Here is a 20,024-nt window from a genome sequence, read left to right on the forward strand (position 1 = left end):
CATGAATTCTGCCAGCGCATTGAACAACACAGCAAGGCATGCAACCTAATTCAACACTCCAAGCTTTATATAATCATTTAACACTAATTTATTGTAAAATTTCCACTTTGTTGCAGTTATAACTTCCAGAACGTGTGAACTCAGCTTTAACACGGTTTATAGCATCCAATGGTTTGCATATGGAGTGTCTACAAAAGACTTCCTGGAAATACGAAAAAAAAAAAAACCAAAACAATAGATTTTACAGTGCAGGTTTTTTTATTTTGCTAATATTTGTCAGATTTCAATACACAGGCTTAAGCAGCCCATACACTCAGCCGATTTTCTGGCCGACCGATCGATCGCGATCGATCGATCGCAAATCGGTTGGCCAATCGACCGATCGACGGCCGATTTCGATCGATTTCGATGGATTTCCATCGAACTAGCAGGGTGGAAAATTTAGGTCGATCTGATGAGATTGCTTATCAGTTTGCATTGGCCTTAATGGAAATCTGATGGCAAAAAAATGCCATCAGATCGAATTTCAACAGATTTCAAACTGAAATCTATTGGAATTCTATCCTGGTAAAAAATGTTCTAAAAACGCATCAGATAGATCATCAGATGCATTTCTTATCTGTCTGCTGCCAATCTGACGAGTGTATGGGCACCTTAACTGCTGTAACCCCAAAGGAGGGAACCGCAATGCTACTCTATGATGGCTAGTTAGGAGGGTCACATGAAACAGGCAAATTAAATTAAAACCAGGGACCAAATTTTATTCAAACTGAATGTGGACTTGTACAATAGAGAAAAACACAGTGGCAATGCACACTTACAGCACTCCATTGTATAATTAAAGGAAAACTGTGTCGTGAAGTTGTAAAAAGCCAAAATAATTAGCCATTTCTAAAGTGCGCAGGGCAATACAAAAGCTTAAAGCAGGATTGTCAGCCATAAAAAATTCCATTTACTCTGTGCTCTGTGTTTATTATGCAACCTGCAACCTGACCCTGCATTGCAAGCACTCCAATGTAATCATAAAGGTTTCTGCTGTAATAAATCCTATCTCAGTCAGCCATGCTCTATTTGGTACATTGCTGAGGCGAGGAAAGCTTGCTATCTCTCCTCCAACATTCCTGCTCCTCACTGCTCGGCTGACGGCAGTTCAGTGTGATGGCTGAGAAGAGAAATACAGCTCGCCCCTCTGCAGAAGCTGCTGAAATCAGATCCATACTGTGCTCACGTGTTTACAAAGCAAGCTAGATATGACAGTGCAGTTTTTAGGAGTGAAAGGTTTTATTAATGTTCTGTTAATATCATCTCAATATTAGGGACATACACCACAGCAGATGTCATAAAATGACAAGTTTTCTCCAGCTTCTCAGAAGCACATTTCTTGTGGAATGTGCTTTTCACGATGGCGGGTAAATTTAAATAACACTTCACAAACCTGGATTTACACGTAATCACGGAAGAACTGTTACTACCTGATGTATTAGCCTAAAAGACAATTTAACAGAGATGAGAAGACTCCTCGCATGCATTGTCCTAAAGAACCTGCTGTATTGAAAATTAACACGTGTGACCAATTCTACCTTTAAAGCCCCCTCTACACCATTCCATGAGCGATCGATCGAATTTGTTTGGATCGAATTCGATTAGATCGATTAAATCAGACATGTCCAATCGGGATTCGATCGTGTGCTCGATTTAGGCTAGTTTTCAATGCAATTCGATCACACAATCGATCGAATCCTGATCGGACATGTCGAATTTAATCGATCTAATCGAATTCGATCCAATCGAATTTGATCAATCGCGCCTGGAATTGAATGGGGTAGAGGGGGCTTTACAGAGTGTTTACAAGTATTGTCTTAGGCTGCTTTCACAGTGGGACGTTACAGGTGCACGTTAGTGCAGCCTGTAATGCTCCCCCAACGCACAGCAATGTAACACAAGTGGGCTGTTTACATGTAACGCTGCACGTTGTAGTGAGAGTGCAGCATGCTGTGCGTTCTACCGTGTTAGACTGTTTGCACATGCTCAGTGGGGGGGGGAGAGGAGGCGGGGAGATGCCGCTACAGTAGCCGTGCACATGGCTACTTAATATGCACTGCACTGGCGGTCGCTGATTGGCCGGCGGGACCACGTGATGCGGAGTGTCTCGCTCCGCATCACGTGGTCCCGCCGGCCAATCAGCGCCACTCTGGGAGACCTTATGCGCATAGAGCCGCCTAACACGGCTCACTATAACGTCCTCTCCTGCACCACCATGCGTTGCGTTAGGGGCACGTTATGCGACCATAACGTCCCCTAAAACGCAACGTCTTAATGTGTAAGTAGCCTAAAAGGATCTATCCAATTGTTTAAATTGACCCATGTGTTGCAAACCAGTTTGATTTGTTTTTTTCCCAGTATAGCATATATAAGGCTGTTTGTTAATAAAAAAAAAATAAAAAAAAAAATCAGATGCATTGTCACCAACTTGAGTGTAGTGTGATTTTTTTGCATCAACTAGCTGGAGAGTATGGCCCAGTGCACACCAAAACCGCTAGCAGATCCACAAAACGATAGCGGTTTTTGGAGCTGATTTCAGAGCGATTCTAGGTATGTTTAGAGACGTTTTCTAAACATGCCTAGCAGTTTTGGGTGCGTTTTTTGGGTAGCAGATTACACATATTTTTACAGTAAAAGCTGTTACTGAACAGCTTCTGTAACAAAAACGCCTGGCAAACTGCTCTGATGTAGCATTTTTCAGAGCGGTTTGCGTTTTTCCTATACTTTACATTGAGGCAAAAACGCTTCTGCAAACCGCAAACGTGCAGCAGGAGGCAAATTTTGCGGTTTGCTACAAACCTCAAACCGCCGGTGTGCACCATCTGATTGAAATACATTAGCCAAGCATTTTTACAGGCGGATGCGGCCGGCGGATCGCATCCAAAACCGCTCAGGATGCCCTGGGCCTAAGGGAGGAAATGACATCAGGATTGGCTTCAGTCAGAGGCATTAAAATGGAAAATGCCTAAAACAGTTTTATCTTTATTTACTATTTAATATTCACTGAAATCAAAAAGTGGGCAGTACAATACATATATTATGGAAACAGAACAAGCATTTATTTATATATGTTTTTTTTTCCCTGGTATAGAAAGGCTGCCCCTGCTGCTTTAAAGTGGAATAAAACTCTGACATAACATTAAATAAATAGGTGTTTACCTACTTTTTATTGCCTATTCCAGGGGTTCCCAAACGTTTTGGGTCGAGGGCTGGGTCAACATACTTCAGCCTGCTGCGGGGCCGGAGTATACATAAGATGATGTAGAAGTATTTGCGGGCCAGACAGTGAAGCACATCCAGGTGACAACTTGCAGTCCAATTGGACAGCAGTGTCACCTAATGTGGACTTTGATTGGAAACCAGCAAAGTACTGCTTTCTGGCTTCCATGTGGATGGGTGGTGCCAGCACTGCTATTCTATATGCGGACCACCAATATTTAAATATGTAGCTGACCGCATCTGTAAGTAATACATTTTGTGTGTGTGTGTGTGGGGGGGGGGGGGGGGGGGGGGCGGTAAAAACGCCTCAGGGGACCACATTCGGACCGCGGGCTTTAGTTTGAGGACCACTGGCCTATTCAGTAATATTGTTTATTTATTTTCAGTAATATTTATTTACACATTACAAGTTCCCAGAGTACAATTTTCTCTGCTCTGAAAGCTGTCATTGCACTTTATTCAGAGTGGTTATTATATATTAAAATATATATTAAAAGCAGAGAGAGCTCCTTTTCAGGGCAGCTAGGAATGTAACAGCAGAGGAATGTAAACAAAAGCTAAATGTTATCTCCTCTACGGATGCAGATCACAAGCTGAAGGAGCTTTCCAATGCAGAGCAAAGTGCTGTGTTTAACTGTTTGAATGCTGTTCTGCTACAATTTCTTGGTGATAGCAGGTTTAAGGCTGTAAGTAATCTTTAAGAGCAAAGAAGAAATGCTGAGTTTCAGATACTAGATTACATACTAACACTAATGACAATGCTGAATACAGATACAGCGCTCTACAAGAGAAGGAAGTCTCACGATTTTAATCGTGATTCCTGGAGTGATCACAATTTGGCTGCCATCATGTGATTGCTCCAGGATCACTCCCAAAATGCTGCATGCAGCGCTTTGTGATTGCTCCAGGATCGCAATGCTGTACGTGGAACCACCCCCATAGGGTTCCACTGTTGCAGCACTTTGCCAATCACTGAGGATCAGCAAAGGGCTGTAAAAGCGCTGCCAGTGTGCCCCAGGTCCATGCATAGAGAACAGTGCACTCCTTTCAGCAATGTACTCAGCCCAGTGACAGTGTAAAGTAAAGAAGACATGTGCTCTTGGACTGCACTGGTGCATTTGCTTTCAGCTGCACTGTAGAGATGGTCAATGAGATGCTAATCACTGCACTTCTTGTCAGTGGCGTATCTTATGATCTTTAGGCCCCAGTGCAAGTTTTCTATTGGGCCACCAAGCACTCTATAAATAACAATTGATATGACGCATCAAAACCTGCCAAGGACAACCACAGTATTAGAGGTGCAAGCAGGAGATGGGGAAACGTTTGTTAATGATTACCACTATTCAAAGCATCTATAGAAGTGATCATTAGAGCACAGGACCAATAATGAGCCAATAGTGCGGTTGAGTGAGGGCTCCTCTGGCCCAAGTGCCCAATGCGGTCGCAACCTCTGCACCCCCTATTGCTGCGCAACTGCTGCATGTCAATCTAGACAAGCCCAGTTCCAAGCTTCAAAAAAAAAAAAAAAAAAAAAAGTTTGCATGCAGGGCACAATTATTAGCCTGTTTTTGACCATCCCTATTTCTGTGACAGTTGCTGCTTACCTGGTTATACCTAAAAAGTCTATCTTCATCGACAAATGTAAAAAATGCCATCTTATACTTTAGTAATCAGGATGCTCACATGTTATTCTGTGAAAAATGAGACATCTGCACCTAAAAATCCTGTATTGAAATGTTGATCACATGACCTGAAGCTGATGAGAAAACCAAGACAGTTTCAGCTACTATGGATTGGGCTTTTTCTGTTTGCATCACCCTTCACTTCAACTGCAAGGAGGAGTCACAGACTGGATGACTACAGCCTATAGAAATTAGTTAAGAGGGCAAAAAGGGTGCAATGTGCAGATACTATAAAAGTGTGAGAAAACGCGGAAAAGCCGCTGCGTGTACTGACAGCAAGGCGGCTGGCTCCGCGTCCAGCACGGCGGTTTGTACGCAGCAGCACGCGTCTGACACTATGATAGATCGCGGAAAAGCCGCCGCATGTACTGCCAGCAAGGCGGCTGTTTCCGCGTCCAACGCGGCGGTTTGCACGCAGCAGTGTGTGTCTGGTGTGGCTGGGTCTGTTAGTGCACCTGCATGGAGAGCTACGCGCACGCCCGCCAGAAGTCAGGACCTTTATACCAGCTGGAGATGGATCAGCTGATCAGGATGATCAGCTGATTCCTGCTGGACTCCTGATTGGCTGAGTGGCTCGGGTGGGGCGACAGAGTCCTGCAACTATATATACAGCTTGCTTGCCAGTTGCTGGTTGTCTGCCATTGCGAACACTTACGTGGAAGCATACAGACCTTAGTCAGATCCTACAGTGTGTTTGAACCAGGAGGACCTGGGAATTCACACTGAGCCAGTATTTATTATTGTATTATTATTCAGACTAGTTCCAGGGTGCTGAGACCACGGACCTCGCACTCAGATTAGGGAACTGTATTATCATTTGTGTTATATTCCAGACTAGTTCCAGGGTGCTGAAACCACGGACCTAGCACCCAAGACTAGGGAATTGTATTATCATTTGTGTTATTCTCCAGACCTGCTTGTGACGCCCATCTTTCAGGGGTCACTAGTCACTGGGTTTTCTTGCTATTCAGCCTGAGACTCCGCCTCTTGGAGGTCTCAGGGTGCTGCACTTCCAAAGGGAGGTATTTCTCATACTGCCAAGGACCACCTGCTCCTCGGGTGGTCCTCACTCAAAGTTATTACTGTTGCACTAAACACTCACACTATATAGGTGTCCAGAGGTTAGCAATATATCTGATTATCGGTGATACTGCAGATCATCAGTAATCGGGTATATATCTGCATTCTTGGTGATACTGCAGATCGCCAATAATCAGATTCTCTCTGCGTGCTGACACCGATTGCTACAAAAAGTAATTATTTGGGCAGCACATAGTGGATAGCACTCTAGACTTGCAGTGCTGGGTCCTCGGTTTTGAACTTGGACTGCATATGAACAGAGATCAGATACCTTCCTATGGCACTTGGGGGAAGATAAAGATTACAACAAACTGCATATTTACCTCAATCAGAGCAGTTTCTATCAGGGCTATGGAGTTGGTACAAAAATCCTTTGACTCAGACTCCTCAGTTTATGAAACCACCGACTCCGATTCCAGGTACCCAATTGCTCCGACTACTTGACTCCGACTCCACAGCCCTGGTTTCTAGGCTAAATTGCACCCAGAGCAAGGGTATAAAAATTGCGCCCCCTTCCCCCCCCATACCCGTGGACTTGCTATCCCTTACTCTAGGGACAGTCACACAGCCACAGGTCACAAGTAGATCTGTCTACTTACTAGTGACCAGCCGCACATCCAGGGGGAAGCAGGGACCAGGATAACACACAGGCGAAGAGAGCCTGGAAAGCCAACTCCTCCATGGGCGCTGCGCACTGACAGCCTGCAGTACCGCTACAGGACATCAGGTGTCATCATGCGCTGGTGACGTGATAATGACTTGACGTCTGATGCAGGTAGCACAGGAGGAGTCAAGGAAGGTGATAGCGCTGGTAATCTTCTTCTTCCATTTGGCTGCACTACACGTCACCAGATCCCTAGCGGTTATGTCCTTCCGCCTGCGCCCCCTTCTTCTACTTGTTGGTCTGTGCCTAGGGCCTTGTCCGCACTGCCCAAGAAATGGCCCTGACCTCCAATAAATTGTCTTTCTTCCAAGCATTGCCCATCTTCTTTCCTTCCTTGGTGGCCAAGAAATTATCTGATCTAACACACCACATCCATTTCAGTGCATATGGCAGCCCCCCTACTTCACTGCTTGATCACTCCCTGCACTATTCACTGGAATAGAAGGGTGGGTGGAAGATCCAGAAGAGCAGAGCAGTCCCAGTGTGATAATGTCATTACACACACAAGCACAAGAGACACACAGGGAATTCAAGAACACACAAGGGTGAGGAGCAGAGGAAGAGCATCACATCAAAGATAGTAACGTTACTGCTGTGCAGACCTCTTATCCAAAAACTACATATAGTGAGTAACTCACTACATATGTACTCACTGTGAGTTCCATTTCACAAAAGGTTCACAGACGCATTCTTACCATTAACACTTCCAAAGGCAGTGTCCAGCAGATGAGTCATGCCCTGAATGCTTACATGCATCTTATTCATCGCTTCCTGGCAAAGTCAAGTTAAATATGTAATAATGCATTGTGCTAGAAGGAAGCAGTTCCAGCCTCTGTAGAAGAAACGCTATATACGGACGCTAGATTTGCACATAGTTTTAGACGTGCATCTCTGTACCCTGTTGTTTCAGGTGACAGTAGAGCACTGTACAGTGTTAGCCATCAGTAAAAGCAAGAGTTTTCCATCAGGATGATATCATTTAAGTTAGGCTCAGAATCAAGCTTATACAAGACCACAACCATTGTGACAAACGGTGCCCATACACTCGTCAGATTGGCAGCAGATAGATAAGAAATGCATCTGATGATCTATCTGATGCCTTTTTAGAACTTTATTTACCAGGATAGAATTCCAATAGATTTCAGTTTGAAATCTATTGAAATTCGATCTGATGGCATTTTTTTGCCATCAGATTTCCATTAAGGCCGATGCAAACTGATAAGCAATCTCATCAGATCGACCTAAATTTTCCACCCAGCCAGTTCGATGGAAAATCCATCGAAATCGATCGAAATCGGCCATCGATTGGTCGATTGGCCAACCGATTTGCAAACAATCAATCGATCAGGATCGATCGGTCGGCCAGAAAATCGGCTGAGTGTACGGGCCCCTTAAAAGAATGGCTGGGGCTGGAGCAGGTTTGGCCAGACCCAGCCTAGAAGTTTAGATGTTTGCAGGTACCAGCCAGAGCAAGCACTGCTTGTATTATAAGGAGGAAGCGTTATCACACAATGATAGTGTTATCAGGCTACCTATATACAGCTTTACCGCTTTCTGTATTTCACTACCATCTCATGTTAGATGTAACATGAAAATATAGCACAATGAAACATTTTAAAGCTTTTTACAGCCTGCATGTAGCTGACACACATTTCTGCCTCAGAATGCCCTTAGAGTCACTGATGTAGCTACTAGGCAATCAGCATATAACGATAACATAATATGGAAGGCCAAGTCCTTTGTTTCCATGGACAGTGGCAGTGGGAAAAAGGAAAAGGGAACAGTTTGCTAAGCACCACTGCCCAAACCACATATAGAAGCAAATATTAAACCTGCAATACCAATCAAGGCTGAATGAAGGCTAGGTAAAAAGATTCCAAAGCTCTGGGCACTAGACAAGTTTTCTGCCTCTGAAGAAGTAGCCTTTGCCTGTGAAACAGCTGTCAGGCTTTGGGGACACACAGTGGCGTAGCTAAGGAACTCTGGGCCCCGATGCAAGTTTGACAATGGGGCCCCCCACACACTCTATAAATAACAATTGATACGGCGCACCAAAACCTGCCAATGGCAACTACAGTGTCAGAGGTGCAAGAAGGGTATTGGAAACAGCTTATCAATGGTTACTACCATTTAAAGTATCTATAAAAGTGATTATTATGAGCACAGGACCAATAGAGAGCTAATACTGCAGTTGAGGGAAGGCCCTTTGGGGCCCCTCTGGCCCAAGGGCCCCGATGCGGTCGCAACCTCTGCAACCCTTATTGCTACGCCCCTGGGGACACAGGAGTAGTATCAGTATGTACTATGCAGGAAGAAATGGGAAGAGGAAACCAATGACAGAAACATGTAGGGCTTTGGCTTTAGTCTTCTCTATCTTATCCCTAAGCCGTGCCCTCCTTTTTGATGCTTAACTCAGGCCCCTCCTTATACATACCTAACCCTAACTACTTCTCACTGATGGTTAACCTTCTAATACTTGCCAGCAAAACCTTCCTCTACCCCTCAAATAAAAAGTTAAGCTGAAGTTCACAAATTAAATCCTATAATGTTGATATGATAAATCATCCACAAATTGCCCTTGATTGGCACTGAAATTATCATTCATGAATCCTTTGCAGAGATAGAATGGCTTACAAACATTTCCAACTACCAGTAGCTTGCACACCACATACAGGAGCATTGAAGTTGCTACAGCATCACCCTCTGTCCACTACAATCCTCAGCACTGGATTTGCAAGCATCACTCTTGACTTTCATAGATAGGCTAAATTTGCATTGAAGTAAACCTAAAACCAAACTCTGCTCTAAGAAAATTTCTGACTGAGAAGAATCACAAAATTATTCAAGATACCACTGAAAACATTGAAGGGGAGGTGGTTGGTGCTTTTCCTCCAAAATCAGAAGATGATTGGTTAGCCTTTTAAAAAAATGTACATAGCAGACATACTAATGGGCAGCATGATGGTGTAGTGGTTAGCGCTCTCGCCTTGCAGCGCTGGGTACCCGGTTCAATTCCCAGCCAGGTCAACATCTGCATGGAGTTTGTATGTTCTCCCCGTGTCTGTGTGGGTTTCCTCCGGGCACTCTAGTTTCCTCCCACATCCCAAAAACATACAGATAAGTTAACTGGCTTCCCCCTAAAATTGGCCCTAGACTAAGATACATACACTACATACATAGACATATGACTATGGTAGGGACTAGATTGTGAGCCTCTCTGAGGGACAGTTAGTGACAAGACAATATACTCTGTACAGTGCTGTGTAATATGTTGGCGCTATATAAGTAAATAAATATCTGGGCAGCAGCATCTGATTATATATAAGGCACATCTATAGTATAAAGTGAACTCTACATAGTGCATTACTGTACAGCCACATTTAAAGGGACACTTAAAGAGAGTCTGAAGCGAGAATAAATCTCGCTTCAGACCTCATAGATAGCAGGGGCATGCGTGCCCCTGCTAAAACGCCGCTATCCCGCGGCTTAACGGGGGTCCCTGGGGTGGGCAGGGCTAACCGCCGCAGCCCTGCACCACGCGCGTCTGTCAACGCGTATCTCCGCCTCTCCCCCGCCCCTCTCAGTCTTCCTTAACTGAGAGGGGCAGGGGAGAGGCGGCGATGCGCCGCTGATGGACACGACTGGAGGCAGGGCTGCAGCCGTTAGCCCTGCCTCCAGGAACGACCAATTCCACGACTAACGTTTGCGGGGGTGGGTTTGGGGGTGAAAGGAGTGGACCCCCGTTTAGCGGCGCGATAGCGGCGGTTTAGCAGGGGCACACATGCCCCTGCTAACTATGAGCTCTGAAGCAAGATTTATTCTCGCTTCAGAGTCTCTTTAAGCCAGGAATAAAAAAAAAAAAAAAAAAAAAAAATCAGTTTTACTTTTCTGGGGCTCCTACCAGCCCCCTCCAGCCTTCCCGTGCCCTCGCAGTCACTCACGGAGCCTCCGGTCCACCGCCGCCAGCTAGTTTCGTTTTTGCTGACAGGCCTGGCCACGCATCTTTCTTCGTGTTCCCGTCCGTAATAGCTTCCTGCGCAGGACACTATTGTGGGCAGGAACATGAAGAATAAGCGTGGCCAGGCCTGCGCAGAAGGCCCGCCAACTCCCGGTCAGGACCTGTCAGTGAAAACTAAACTAGCTGGCGGCGGTGGACCAGAGTCTCCATGAAGGACTGCGAGGGCAAGGGATGGCTGCAGGGGGCTAGTAGAAGCCCCAGGAAAGTAAAACTGATCTTTTATTCCTGGCTTAATTGTCCCTTAAGGGACACATGCTGACCTGTTTCCCAGTCCAGGCTAGAAATGGGGAAGTCTTTCAGAGAGTAACAGAGACAGCAAGAAATAAAATATTTTGTTGAGTGGTAAGATAAAATCCCTGGTTTATTTCTGTCCCTCGTTTTCTGTCATATTAAGCTAAACCTATAAATAAAGGTGAACTGGGGAAAAGGTTGTATGGTATAAGGTTTAAGAAAGCCCCACTGTGTCCTGACGTTCTTCTGGTCTTCCTGGTTGGGAAGCCCAATCATACCCTATTCCACCCTATGTCTCACATTTGTCCCCTTCTGTCACCCCCTCTCCAGCTCCCTGTTTATGTCAAGCCTCTGCATCAATACAGGAAACTGTCCTATGGAATGAGGGAGGGAATTTGAAGTCAAGTCTCCCGTCAGATAAGCATATGACTATGGGGTCTTGCAAGGGCTGTGACAAGATGTGAAGCCTGCAACAACAGCCGGTCACAAACCTTGTAGTGGAGGAGACCGTTGTGCTGAGGGTAGCAACTCTTGCAGCTTGACACCTGGCACCCCTGGAGTGGGAACAGGAGTACCGAGGAGTGCTCGCAGAATCCGATGGGTCGTTGAGCAGGATGAAACCACGGCACTCCCCTGGTCTGAGTCGGGTACTGCAAGGACTCAGCAACCAGTGTGGACAGTAGTAAGAATACTCTCAGGATAAGCAGAAGTCGGCAGCAGAGCGGGTTCTCATACAGGCAGGGTTCGGCAACAGAGCGGGTAGTCGGAACAGGCAAAGGTCGGCAACGGAGCGGGTTCTCATACAGGCAGGGTTCGGCAACAGAGCGGGTAGTCAGGCAGGCAGAGGTCATCAACAGAGCGGGCAGTCAGACAGGCCGAGGTCAGGTTCCGAAACAAACAGGCAGACAGTAGGTCACGGCACGGGAGTACAACACTAGCTGTAATACTACAGCATAGTGTTGGGCGAACACCTAGATGTTCGGGTTCGCGAACGTTCGCCGAACATCGCCGCGATGTTCGGGTGTTCGCGCCGAACTCCGAACATAATGGAAGTCAATGGGGACCCGAACTTGTGTGCTTTGTAAAGCTTCCTTACATGCTACATACCCCAAATTTGCAGGGTATGTGCACCTTGGGAGTGGGTACAAGAGGGAAAAAAATATTTGAAAAAGAGCTTATAGTTTTTGAGAAAATTGATTGTAAAGTTTCAAAGGAAAAACTGTCTTTTAAATGTGGAAAATGTCATGTTTCTTTGCACAGGTAACATGCTTTTTGTCGCCATGCAGTCATAAATGTAATACAGAGAAGAGGTTCCAGGAAAAGGGACCGGTAACGCTAACCCAGCACAAGCAGCAGAACACGTGATGGAACAGGAGGAGGCGCAGGAGGAGAAGGCCACGCTTTTTGAGACACAACATCCCAGGCCTTGCATGAGGACAAATAGCGTGCGGATATAGCAATGCTTTTTGCCGCCATGCAGTCATAAATGTAATAAAGATGAGAGGTTCAATAAACAGGGACCGGCAACGCTAACCCAGCAGCAGCAGCAGCAGCACACGTGATGGAACAGGAGAAGGCGCAGGAGGAGAAGGCCACGCTTTTTGAGACACAACATCCCAGGCCTTGCGTGAGGACAAATAGCGTGCAGATATAGCAATGCTTTTTGCCGCCATGCAGTCATAAATGTAATAAAGATGAGAGGTTCAATAAACAGGGACCGGCAACGCTAAGCCAGCAGCATATAGTGTGCTATATAGTGTGGCTGAGCGAGCAGTGTACTACTGTTCCCAGCAGACACAGAGTGGCAGTAAACACAATGCTATATAGTGTGGCTGAGCGAGGTACACAGAGTGGCAGTAAACACAATGCTATATAGTGTGGCTGAGCGAGCAGGGTACTACTGTTCCCAGCAGACACAGAGTGGCAGTAAACACAATGCTATATAGTGTGGCTGAGCGAGCAGTGTACTACTGTTCCCAGCAGACACAGAGTGGCAGTAAACACAATGCTATATAGTGTGGCTGAGCGAGGTACACAGAGTGGCAGTAAACACAATGCTATATAGTGTGGCTGAGCGAGCAGGGTACTACTGTTCCCAGCAGACACAGAGTGGCAGTAAACACAATGCTATATAGTGTGGCTGAGTGAGGTACACAGAGTGGCAGTAAACACAATGCTATATAGTGTGGCTGAGCGAGCAGTGTACTACTGTTCCCAGCAGACACAGAGTGGCAGTAAACACAATGCTATATAGTGTGGCTGAGCGAGCAGGGTACTACTGTTCCCAGCAGACACAGAGTGGCAGTAAACACAATGCTATATAGTGTGGCTGAGCGAGGTACACAGAGTGGCAGTAAACACAATGCTATATAGTGTGGCTGAGCGAGCGGTGTACTACTGTTCCCAGCAGCGACACACAATGACTGGGGGGACCCTGGCTAGCGTGGCTGGAGCGCGAACTACCCTGCCTGCCTACCCAAAGCTAAACCTACAGACAAATGGCGGAGATATGACGTGGTTCGGCTATTTATTTACCCGAACCACGTGACAGTTCGGCCAATCAGAGCGCGTTCGGGTCCGAACCACGTGACCCGTTCGGCCAATCACAGCGCTAGCCGAACGTTCGGGGAACGTTCGGCCATACGCTCTTAGTACGGCCATGTGGCCGAACGGTTTGGCCGAACACCATCAGGTGTTCGGCCGAACTCGAACATCACCCGAACAGGGTGATGTTCTGCAGAACCCGAACAGTGGCGAACACTGTTCGCCCAACACTACTACAGCAAGGAAGCAATGCACTCTCCAGGTTTAAATAGGCCTTCTTTGGCACGCACAGCGTGACGCACCGCATGCATGCGCACAGCGCCACGTGCACATGCTTAAACGCTCGCGCCCGCGCGAACGCCAGAACAATCATGCACAGCAGCCGTCCCTGAGCACGCAACGCCACACAACGCTCACGCCAGCGCCTCCTGACGCCAACGCTTACGCCGTGCGATGCAACGCACACTGGTGAGCACCGACAGGTCGCCCCGCCGAGACCCACCAGGACGACCACCAGCATTCGTGCGTACTGGCCACCTCCTCTGAACAGGTAACTGACCGTGACACAGCCAGTGTTGCTGAGGTAGTAAAGCTGTCAAGTGTGTATCCTCACTACCAAATGAGAACGCTCTAACCCACTGCAGGGTCACTTTACAGCCACAAAGCCAGAGTACTCCATAGAGGACAGAGTATGCAAAAAAAAAAATGTATACCCCCCCCCCCCCCCCCCCCAGGAACAAAGATTTCAAAAGAAAAAAAAAACCTTAAGTTTGTAAAGATACACACAGACCATGCACAGCTAGGGTACATGCTTATACACAAAGGAGCTGAGAATGAAATGTTACCTGTGTGAGTTCCAGGGAAGAGGGGTGGATGGAGGACATCCTGCCTTACAACCGGCTCTCGCTGCTCTTAGCCAAATCTTCAATTCACAATATTATTTCTTTCTGTATGTGGTTAACATGGGAACAATAATTTCATAATGGAAATAATTTTATATTGATTATAAAATAAAACAAGGCAAATCATTTGACAGGTGTTAAAAATTTCATGGTTCTTTTCCGTTAGCTGGGCGCAACCGCTAGGTGGCGATAAAACGCTGGCAGCAGAGTTACATCTTTCCCTACTATCCATGGCGGCCTGGAGGGGGAATAGTAATTAACGCCACCTTGTGGTTGCGCCCGGATAACGGAATAGTACCTATTTCATTATGTGTTTCTAATGTTACAGCACTGAATACATGAAGTAATATAAATACTGGAACCATTGTAAAATGAATCCCTGAGTTTATCTTTAGGTAAACGTGAACCAATATTAACAAACAGGCTTTGTGCACTGCATTTTAAAAAAACAAAACACTTTTTCATCATGACTTGTGTGATTAGAGGTTTTGCTCTGGGCACTCTGATGTCCTCCCACATCCCAAAAATATACAGATAAGTTCAGTGGCTTCCGACTAAATTAGCCCTAGACCACGATACATACACTACATGATATAGACATATGACTATGGTAGGGATTAGACTGTGAGACCCTCTGTGGGACATTTAATTGACAAGACAATATACTCTGTACAGCGATGTGGAAGATATAAGCGCTATATAAATACTAAATAATATTAACTCTTATTCACATTTAATAACAGTAAAAAATCCAGAAGGGTGAACTAGGGTTTAAAATGAGGCCCTGGTCAATAATACAATATACTTGCATTTTTTATTTATACTCATTTTTTTAAGATACAAGCATGTTAACCCAAGCATGTATAGTATAAGCATAACATTTTGCATTCTGTTTATACGAATAGTAAAGAAGCTACAGTCTGTGCCTGAATTATTTGTTTTATTTGTCTGAATCATTCTCCACTGCTTCTACAGGGTTGAAAGGGAAAACAAAAACTGTGTAAGATATTTTAATAAATCAGACATTAAAGCAAACCTGAACTGAAAACAAACATATGAGATAATGAATTGCATGTGTAGCAGTAATGGTAAATAGAACTTTCCTGGAGTCTCACAATCTCATTAAAAATTTTAGCCTTCTAAAAAATTTCAGTACTATACTGTATCAGGAGTGTTTTTTCAACCAGATACAAGTGTTTTCGGTTTTTAAGTACTTTTCATGGAAGCTGCTGCCGCATGTGACTGCTAGTCTGCCTGTCTGGGCTGCATAGATAAAGCACTGGTTTATTAACCCCTGCAATAAACAAAATAAAATAAAAAAGGGAACACAGGCATGTTCTATATAGGATTGGCTCTCTGAGCAACCATGTTTATTTCATCACAGCACATTAATTAAGGTATAGTCCATGCAATCATTCTATCTAATGATAATCAATAGAAAACTAACCACCTCCAATCTATGGTCGAGTTTGGTTTTCCGATTGATTGAACATTGATCGGGCAAGGCCGTTCTTCATAAAAGCTAGATGGGTGTAATGCAGGGGGCTGTGGGTAAAAGCAGCACAAGAGTAAGACTCCATAGCTTTCAACAGCAGCAATATTAGATCAGATCTCCACTGACATCGGGTTCATCTGTTCCACATACTTGTTCACAAAATTGTGGGTACGTTTTGAGCATGAAAGCCTGCACATGTCATCCCTGCCAACATGTAAACATACTTGCGTGGGTTTCCTCTGGGCACTCTGATTTCTTAATTGGCTTCAGTTGGCCCTAGACTATGGTGGACATCAGTGGCTAAGCTAAGGCACAGTGGGCCCCAGTGCAAGCTTTTCACTGGGTCTCCTCAAACACTATATACATAACAAGTGATATGGAAAAACCTGCCAAGGGCAACCACAGTTTCAAAGGTGCAAAAAAGGGGATGGTGAACAGTTTGTTGATGATAACTACTATTCAAAGGATCTATTGAAGCCATTATTACTAACACAGGACTAATAAAGAGCTAATACTGCGGTTGAGGGAGGGCCCCTCAGGGCCCTGGTACAGTTGCAACCTCTGAACCCCCGATGGACAGCTAGTGACAAGACTATATACTATGTAAAGCACTGCAAAAAATATAAATATGAAATACTGGGCTCTATTCACTAAAGCGCGATAACTGCTTTCACAGCAGTTATAACGTGATGCAAAAGGATACTCTGCGTGATTAGCGGAGGTTTGCGTGCGATCACGTGCGCGTTTCACGTGAAGCGCGCATGTGAAGCGCACAAACCTCTGTGTAATAACTGCTGTGATAGCAGTTATCACGCTTTCGTGAATCAACCCCAATATGTGAAACCAATGTCTCTTTTGCATTTGGTTTTCAGCTCTTGCCGTTTTTGTGCTGTAGAAGCAATAGCACTGTATGGGTTTGATTCTTTAGCAGCGCAGCTTAATGAGAGGAGCGTGAGCTCAGCACCCGCTATGCTGCGGTAGTGCAGCCTAGCGTGCCCAGGTAACTAACGGACGCTCCGTGTAACTAACAAACGCTCCACTTATCCTGCTCTGTCAGGTCCAGTGGCTTTATAGGACATGATCTCTGCACATTGATTGGCCCAATCGGCTTCCTGTCAAAAACAGTTATTAGTATTTCATTGACCATCCCTAGCAATCAGCAACATTATAAATGTGAGGATCAGGGGAGCATTGCTATTATACCTAAATAAATAAATAGCACCACTTTTATTTCAGTCAACTGAGCAACACATTTTGTGATATAAGAAAAAGGTACACCTTGAAAACACATCCCTGCGATTCGTCCAGTCGCACCCCTTGTCACTCATACTATGAAGAATTCATTAGCAAACAGCATAGATCAGTGATGGCTAACCTTGGCATTCCAGCTGTGACAAAACTAAAAAACCCATCATGCCTCTGCCACCTTGAGTTATGCTTAGAACTGTCAAAGTATTGCAGTGCCTCATGGGACTTGGAGTGCCAAGGTTAGCCATCACTGGCATCGATCCATAAAGCAAACCACACTGGTCCTTCTTTTCATCACTACTTTTCCATTATATTTTAATGATTAAATAAAGATATATATATATATATATATATATATATATATATATATATATATATATATATATATATATCATATTACATAATTATATACTTTTACACAGATCTGTACATTAGTTATAAAAGGGACAAATTATGAGCAGTGCATTACATTTAGCTAGCAAAGTAAAATAAAAGTAGATAAAAAAAGTACATAATTATCCTCTACACAATAAAAAGCTGTGGAATAAAAGCATGTTACTTTTGTTTTTGTTTTGCAGCCTGCACCGTTTGCATGCCAGAGCATCCATCCCTACCACCTGTCAGCTCATTCTGCAAAGTAGAGCCATTTAACAGCAGACTTCACTACCAGCAGCCGTGCTACACCTACTCTTATCAGCCTTAGCTGCTGGAGTACCACAATTCCCAGCATGGCCTCGTTGTTCTGAGTCTCCTCTGTAGAAATTACTGCAGAAGTAATATTATCATGTATTCTACCTGTTGCGCTGTACCTGGCTGTCCCCGCCCACTCCAAACTTTTCAGTTTTCTCCTAGGCAGCCAGGGACTCGCCTGAGCCATAAAACCAACAAGAAGCCAAATCTCCCCGTTGTAGGGAATGCGTCTCCATAAATAACCATTTTATTCGTATTAGCCAGATTTGTATTACTGATGTATCCTGTATGAACCACCTCCGTTTTAAATCTGCGGGAACCCCGTAATCGTTATGGAACAGCCAGGACCCTGCTGCAGGAAGTGACGTCTGTGCGCCATACGGGCGACCTGGAACGCACGTGTGAGTTTTATGCGTTCCAAGTTACCAGGTGGTGAAGATGGGGAAGCTGAACGTGGTGTTACTGCGGTATCTGTCTAGAGAAGACTTCAGGGTGCTCACGGCGGTATGTGGAGGTGCTATATGGGTTCTGATTACAGGACACTCGGAGGGAGGATTAACATATTAGTTTTATGACTGTACACCAGAGCGAATTGTGGGCCTCTATGGGTTGATCGGAGGGCTTGTCCTCTATCCCTGTATGGAAATTACAATCATTAGTATTAGTATTGATTTATAAAGCGCCAACATATTCCGTGGTGCAGTACAAAGTAAGAAACGAACATGGGGTACATAATAATACAGACATTAGTGTACACCAATATACAAGATACATAATTAGTGACAAAATACAAAAATTATACAGAATTAGTAATGACAATGATAAAGGTAACATGATAAATAAAATGTATAATCATTTTCAAGACACAAAAGGGGGAGAGAGCCCTGCCCTTGCGAGTTTACAATCTGCCATCAGACTCAGCCCTAGTAGCATGGAAATCAGTCGTTTGGGGTATTTCATGCTGTTTATGTTCCCATTGGTGAGACTTTCACTCACTTCGTGTCCTGGAACATAGAGCTTTCCCACTAACAGTGTTTTGCAATGTGAAACTGTCAGGAACGGATCACATGAAGAATCGCGCACGCTGGTGATTGAATTCTGGGAAAAAATGAAGCGGGCTAATTGGAAATAAGCACCTGTGATCAGTAAAAGAAAGCTGCTATACGCTTTTTGAAATTCAGAACTCGCAAATGGGTACTTATCCGTTAGCCGGGCGCATCCTCTAGGTGGCGACAAAACTCCACCAGAGTTACATCTTTCCCTACTATCCATGTCGGCCTGAAGGGGGAATAGTAATTAGCGCCACCTGCCGGATGCGCCCGGCTAACGGATAAGTACCCGCAAATGCACTGCAACCTCGCCATACACCCAATGGATTGGATGAAAGTCACTGCATAATTGCAGTAGATGGAAATGAGAGAAACACGTGTCTGCGTTTCTCACTGTAAAACAGCCATTAAAGCTTCTTGGCTTCAATGAAGATCAAGTTGTCTTCCCCTCAGTTAACAGATTATTGTTTTTTGGGTTTTTTTTTGTTGTTTTTCCTTTGTAGTTTCTTGGTAGGTTATATCATGTAAATGTATCTGTACCCTATTGTTTTTTTCAGCCTTGGGCTGGATTCCCAATGTGTGCGATGCATAATGCACATATAACGTGTAAACTGCAATGGAGAGTAAACATAGACAGTAAACCTGAAACTAAAATATATAATAAAAAAAAAAGATACTTATCTCGGGAGGAGAAAGCCTCTGGATCCTATTGAGGCTTCAGAAGTCCTGCTCTGCAACCCTGTTCTAGCGCTAGCACCCTGCACAAAACCAAATTTGCTCTTTTATTGCAGAACAAAGGGATTTGTAAGCGATTTTCAAGCGTTTGTACTACCCAGAATCACCTGCTTTTCTTTTACTTGCGCTAGTAAATACTTTGCTATACAGGAAGTGGACAGTGTTGGGCTCATGACCAAATACTTTTGAAAGCAATTTGACATAAGCTAATTAAAGAGCTTCTACGATGCTGTGTGCCTACGAAGTTCTAAGAAAACCTTTGTGCCAGGAGTGGTGCTTTAATATAAACTTCAGTGGTGCTAAATAGATTGCTCAGAATAAGATTCAATGATCACCTTTTCACTTACATTGTGATTTTTATTTTTATATTTGAAGAATAAATACTGTGATTAAAATATCTGTTTTGGGGTGGGCAGCTGTATTAC

The 20,024-nt window shown here is 44.7% G+C and overlaps 2 protein-coding genes across 9 annotated transcripts in view; one reads left to right on the forward strand and one right to left on the reverse strand.

The window, feature by feature from the left end:
* Nucleotides 1-18,171, reverse strand: part of LOC137526635 (uncharacterized) — a 187,142-nt gene extending 168,971 nt beyond the window's left edge. For 4 of the 8 annotated variants that reach the window (XR_011023118.1, XR_011023117.1, XM_068247486.1 and 1 more), the window contains exons 1-2: nt 17,921-18,171; nt 14,326-14,427 (exon numbers count right to left, since the gene is read on the reverse strand). Coding sequence is in view for 6 of the 8 variants with exons in the window: in XM_068247486.1 (XP_068103587.1) it covers nt 14,326-14,364 (39 nt within the window). In the remaining 2 variants the exon portion in view is untranslated. Of the gene's footprint in view, nt 1-14,325; nt 14,428-17,813; nt 17,899-17,920 lie in introns of those variants that run through there. The other 4 variants (XM_068247483.1, XM_068247485.1, XM_068247484.1 and 1 more) reach the window with 4 other exon arrangements.
* Nucleotides 18,172-18,178: 7 nt separating this feature from the next.
* Nucleotides 18,179-20,024, forward strand: part of RIOK2 (RIO kinase 2) — a 65,347-nt gene continuing 63,501 nt past the window's right edge. The window contains exon 1 of the mRNA XM_068247489.1: nt 18,179-18,319. Coding sequence (XP_068103590.1) covers nt 18,254-18,319 — 66 coding nt within the window. The 5' untranslated portion in view covers nt 18,179-18,253. The remainder of the gene's footprint in view (nt 18,320-20,024) is intronic.

This window comes from Hyperolius riggenbachi, chromosome 1 (assembly GCF_040937935.1).
Source record: "Hyperolius riggenbachi isolate aHypRig1 chromosome 1, aHypRig1.pri, whole genome shotgun sequence".
Lineage (NCBI taxonomy): Eukaryota > Metazoa > Chordata > Amphibia > Anura > Hyperoliidae > Hyperolius > Hyperolius riggenbachi.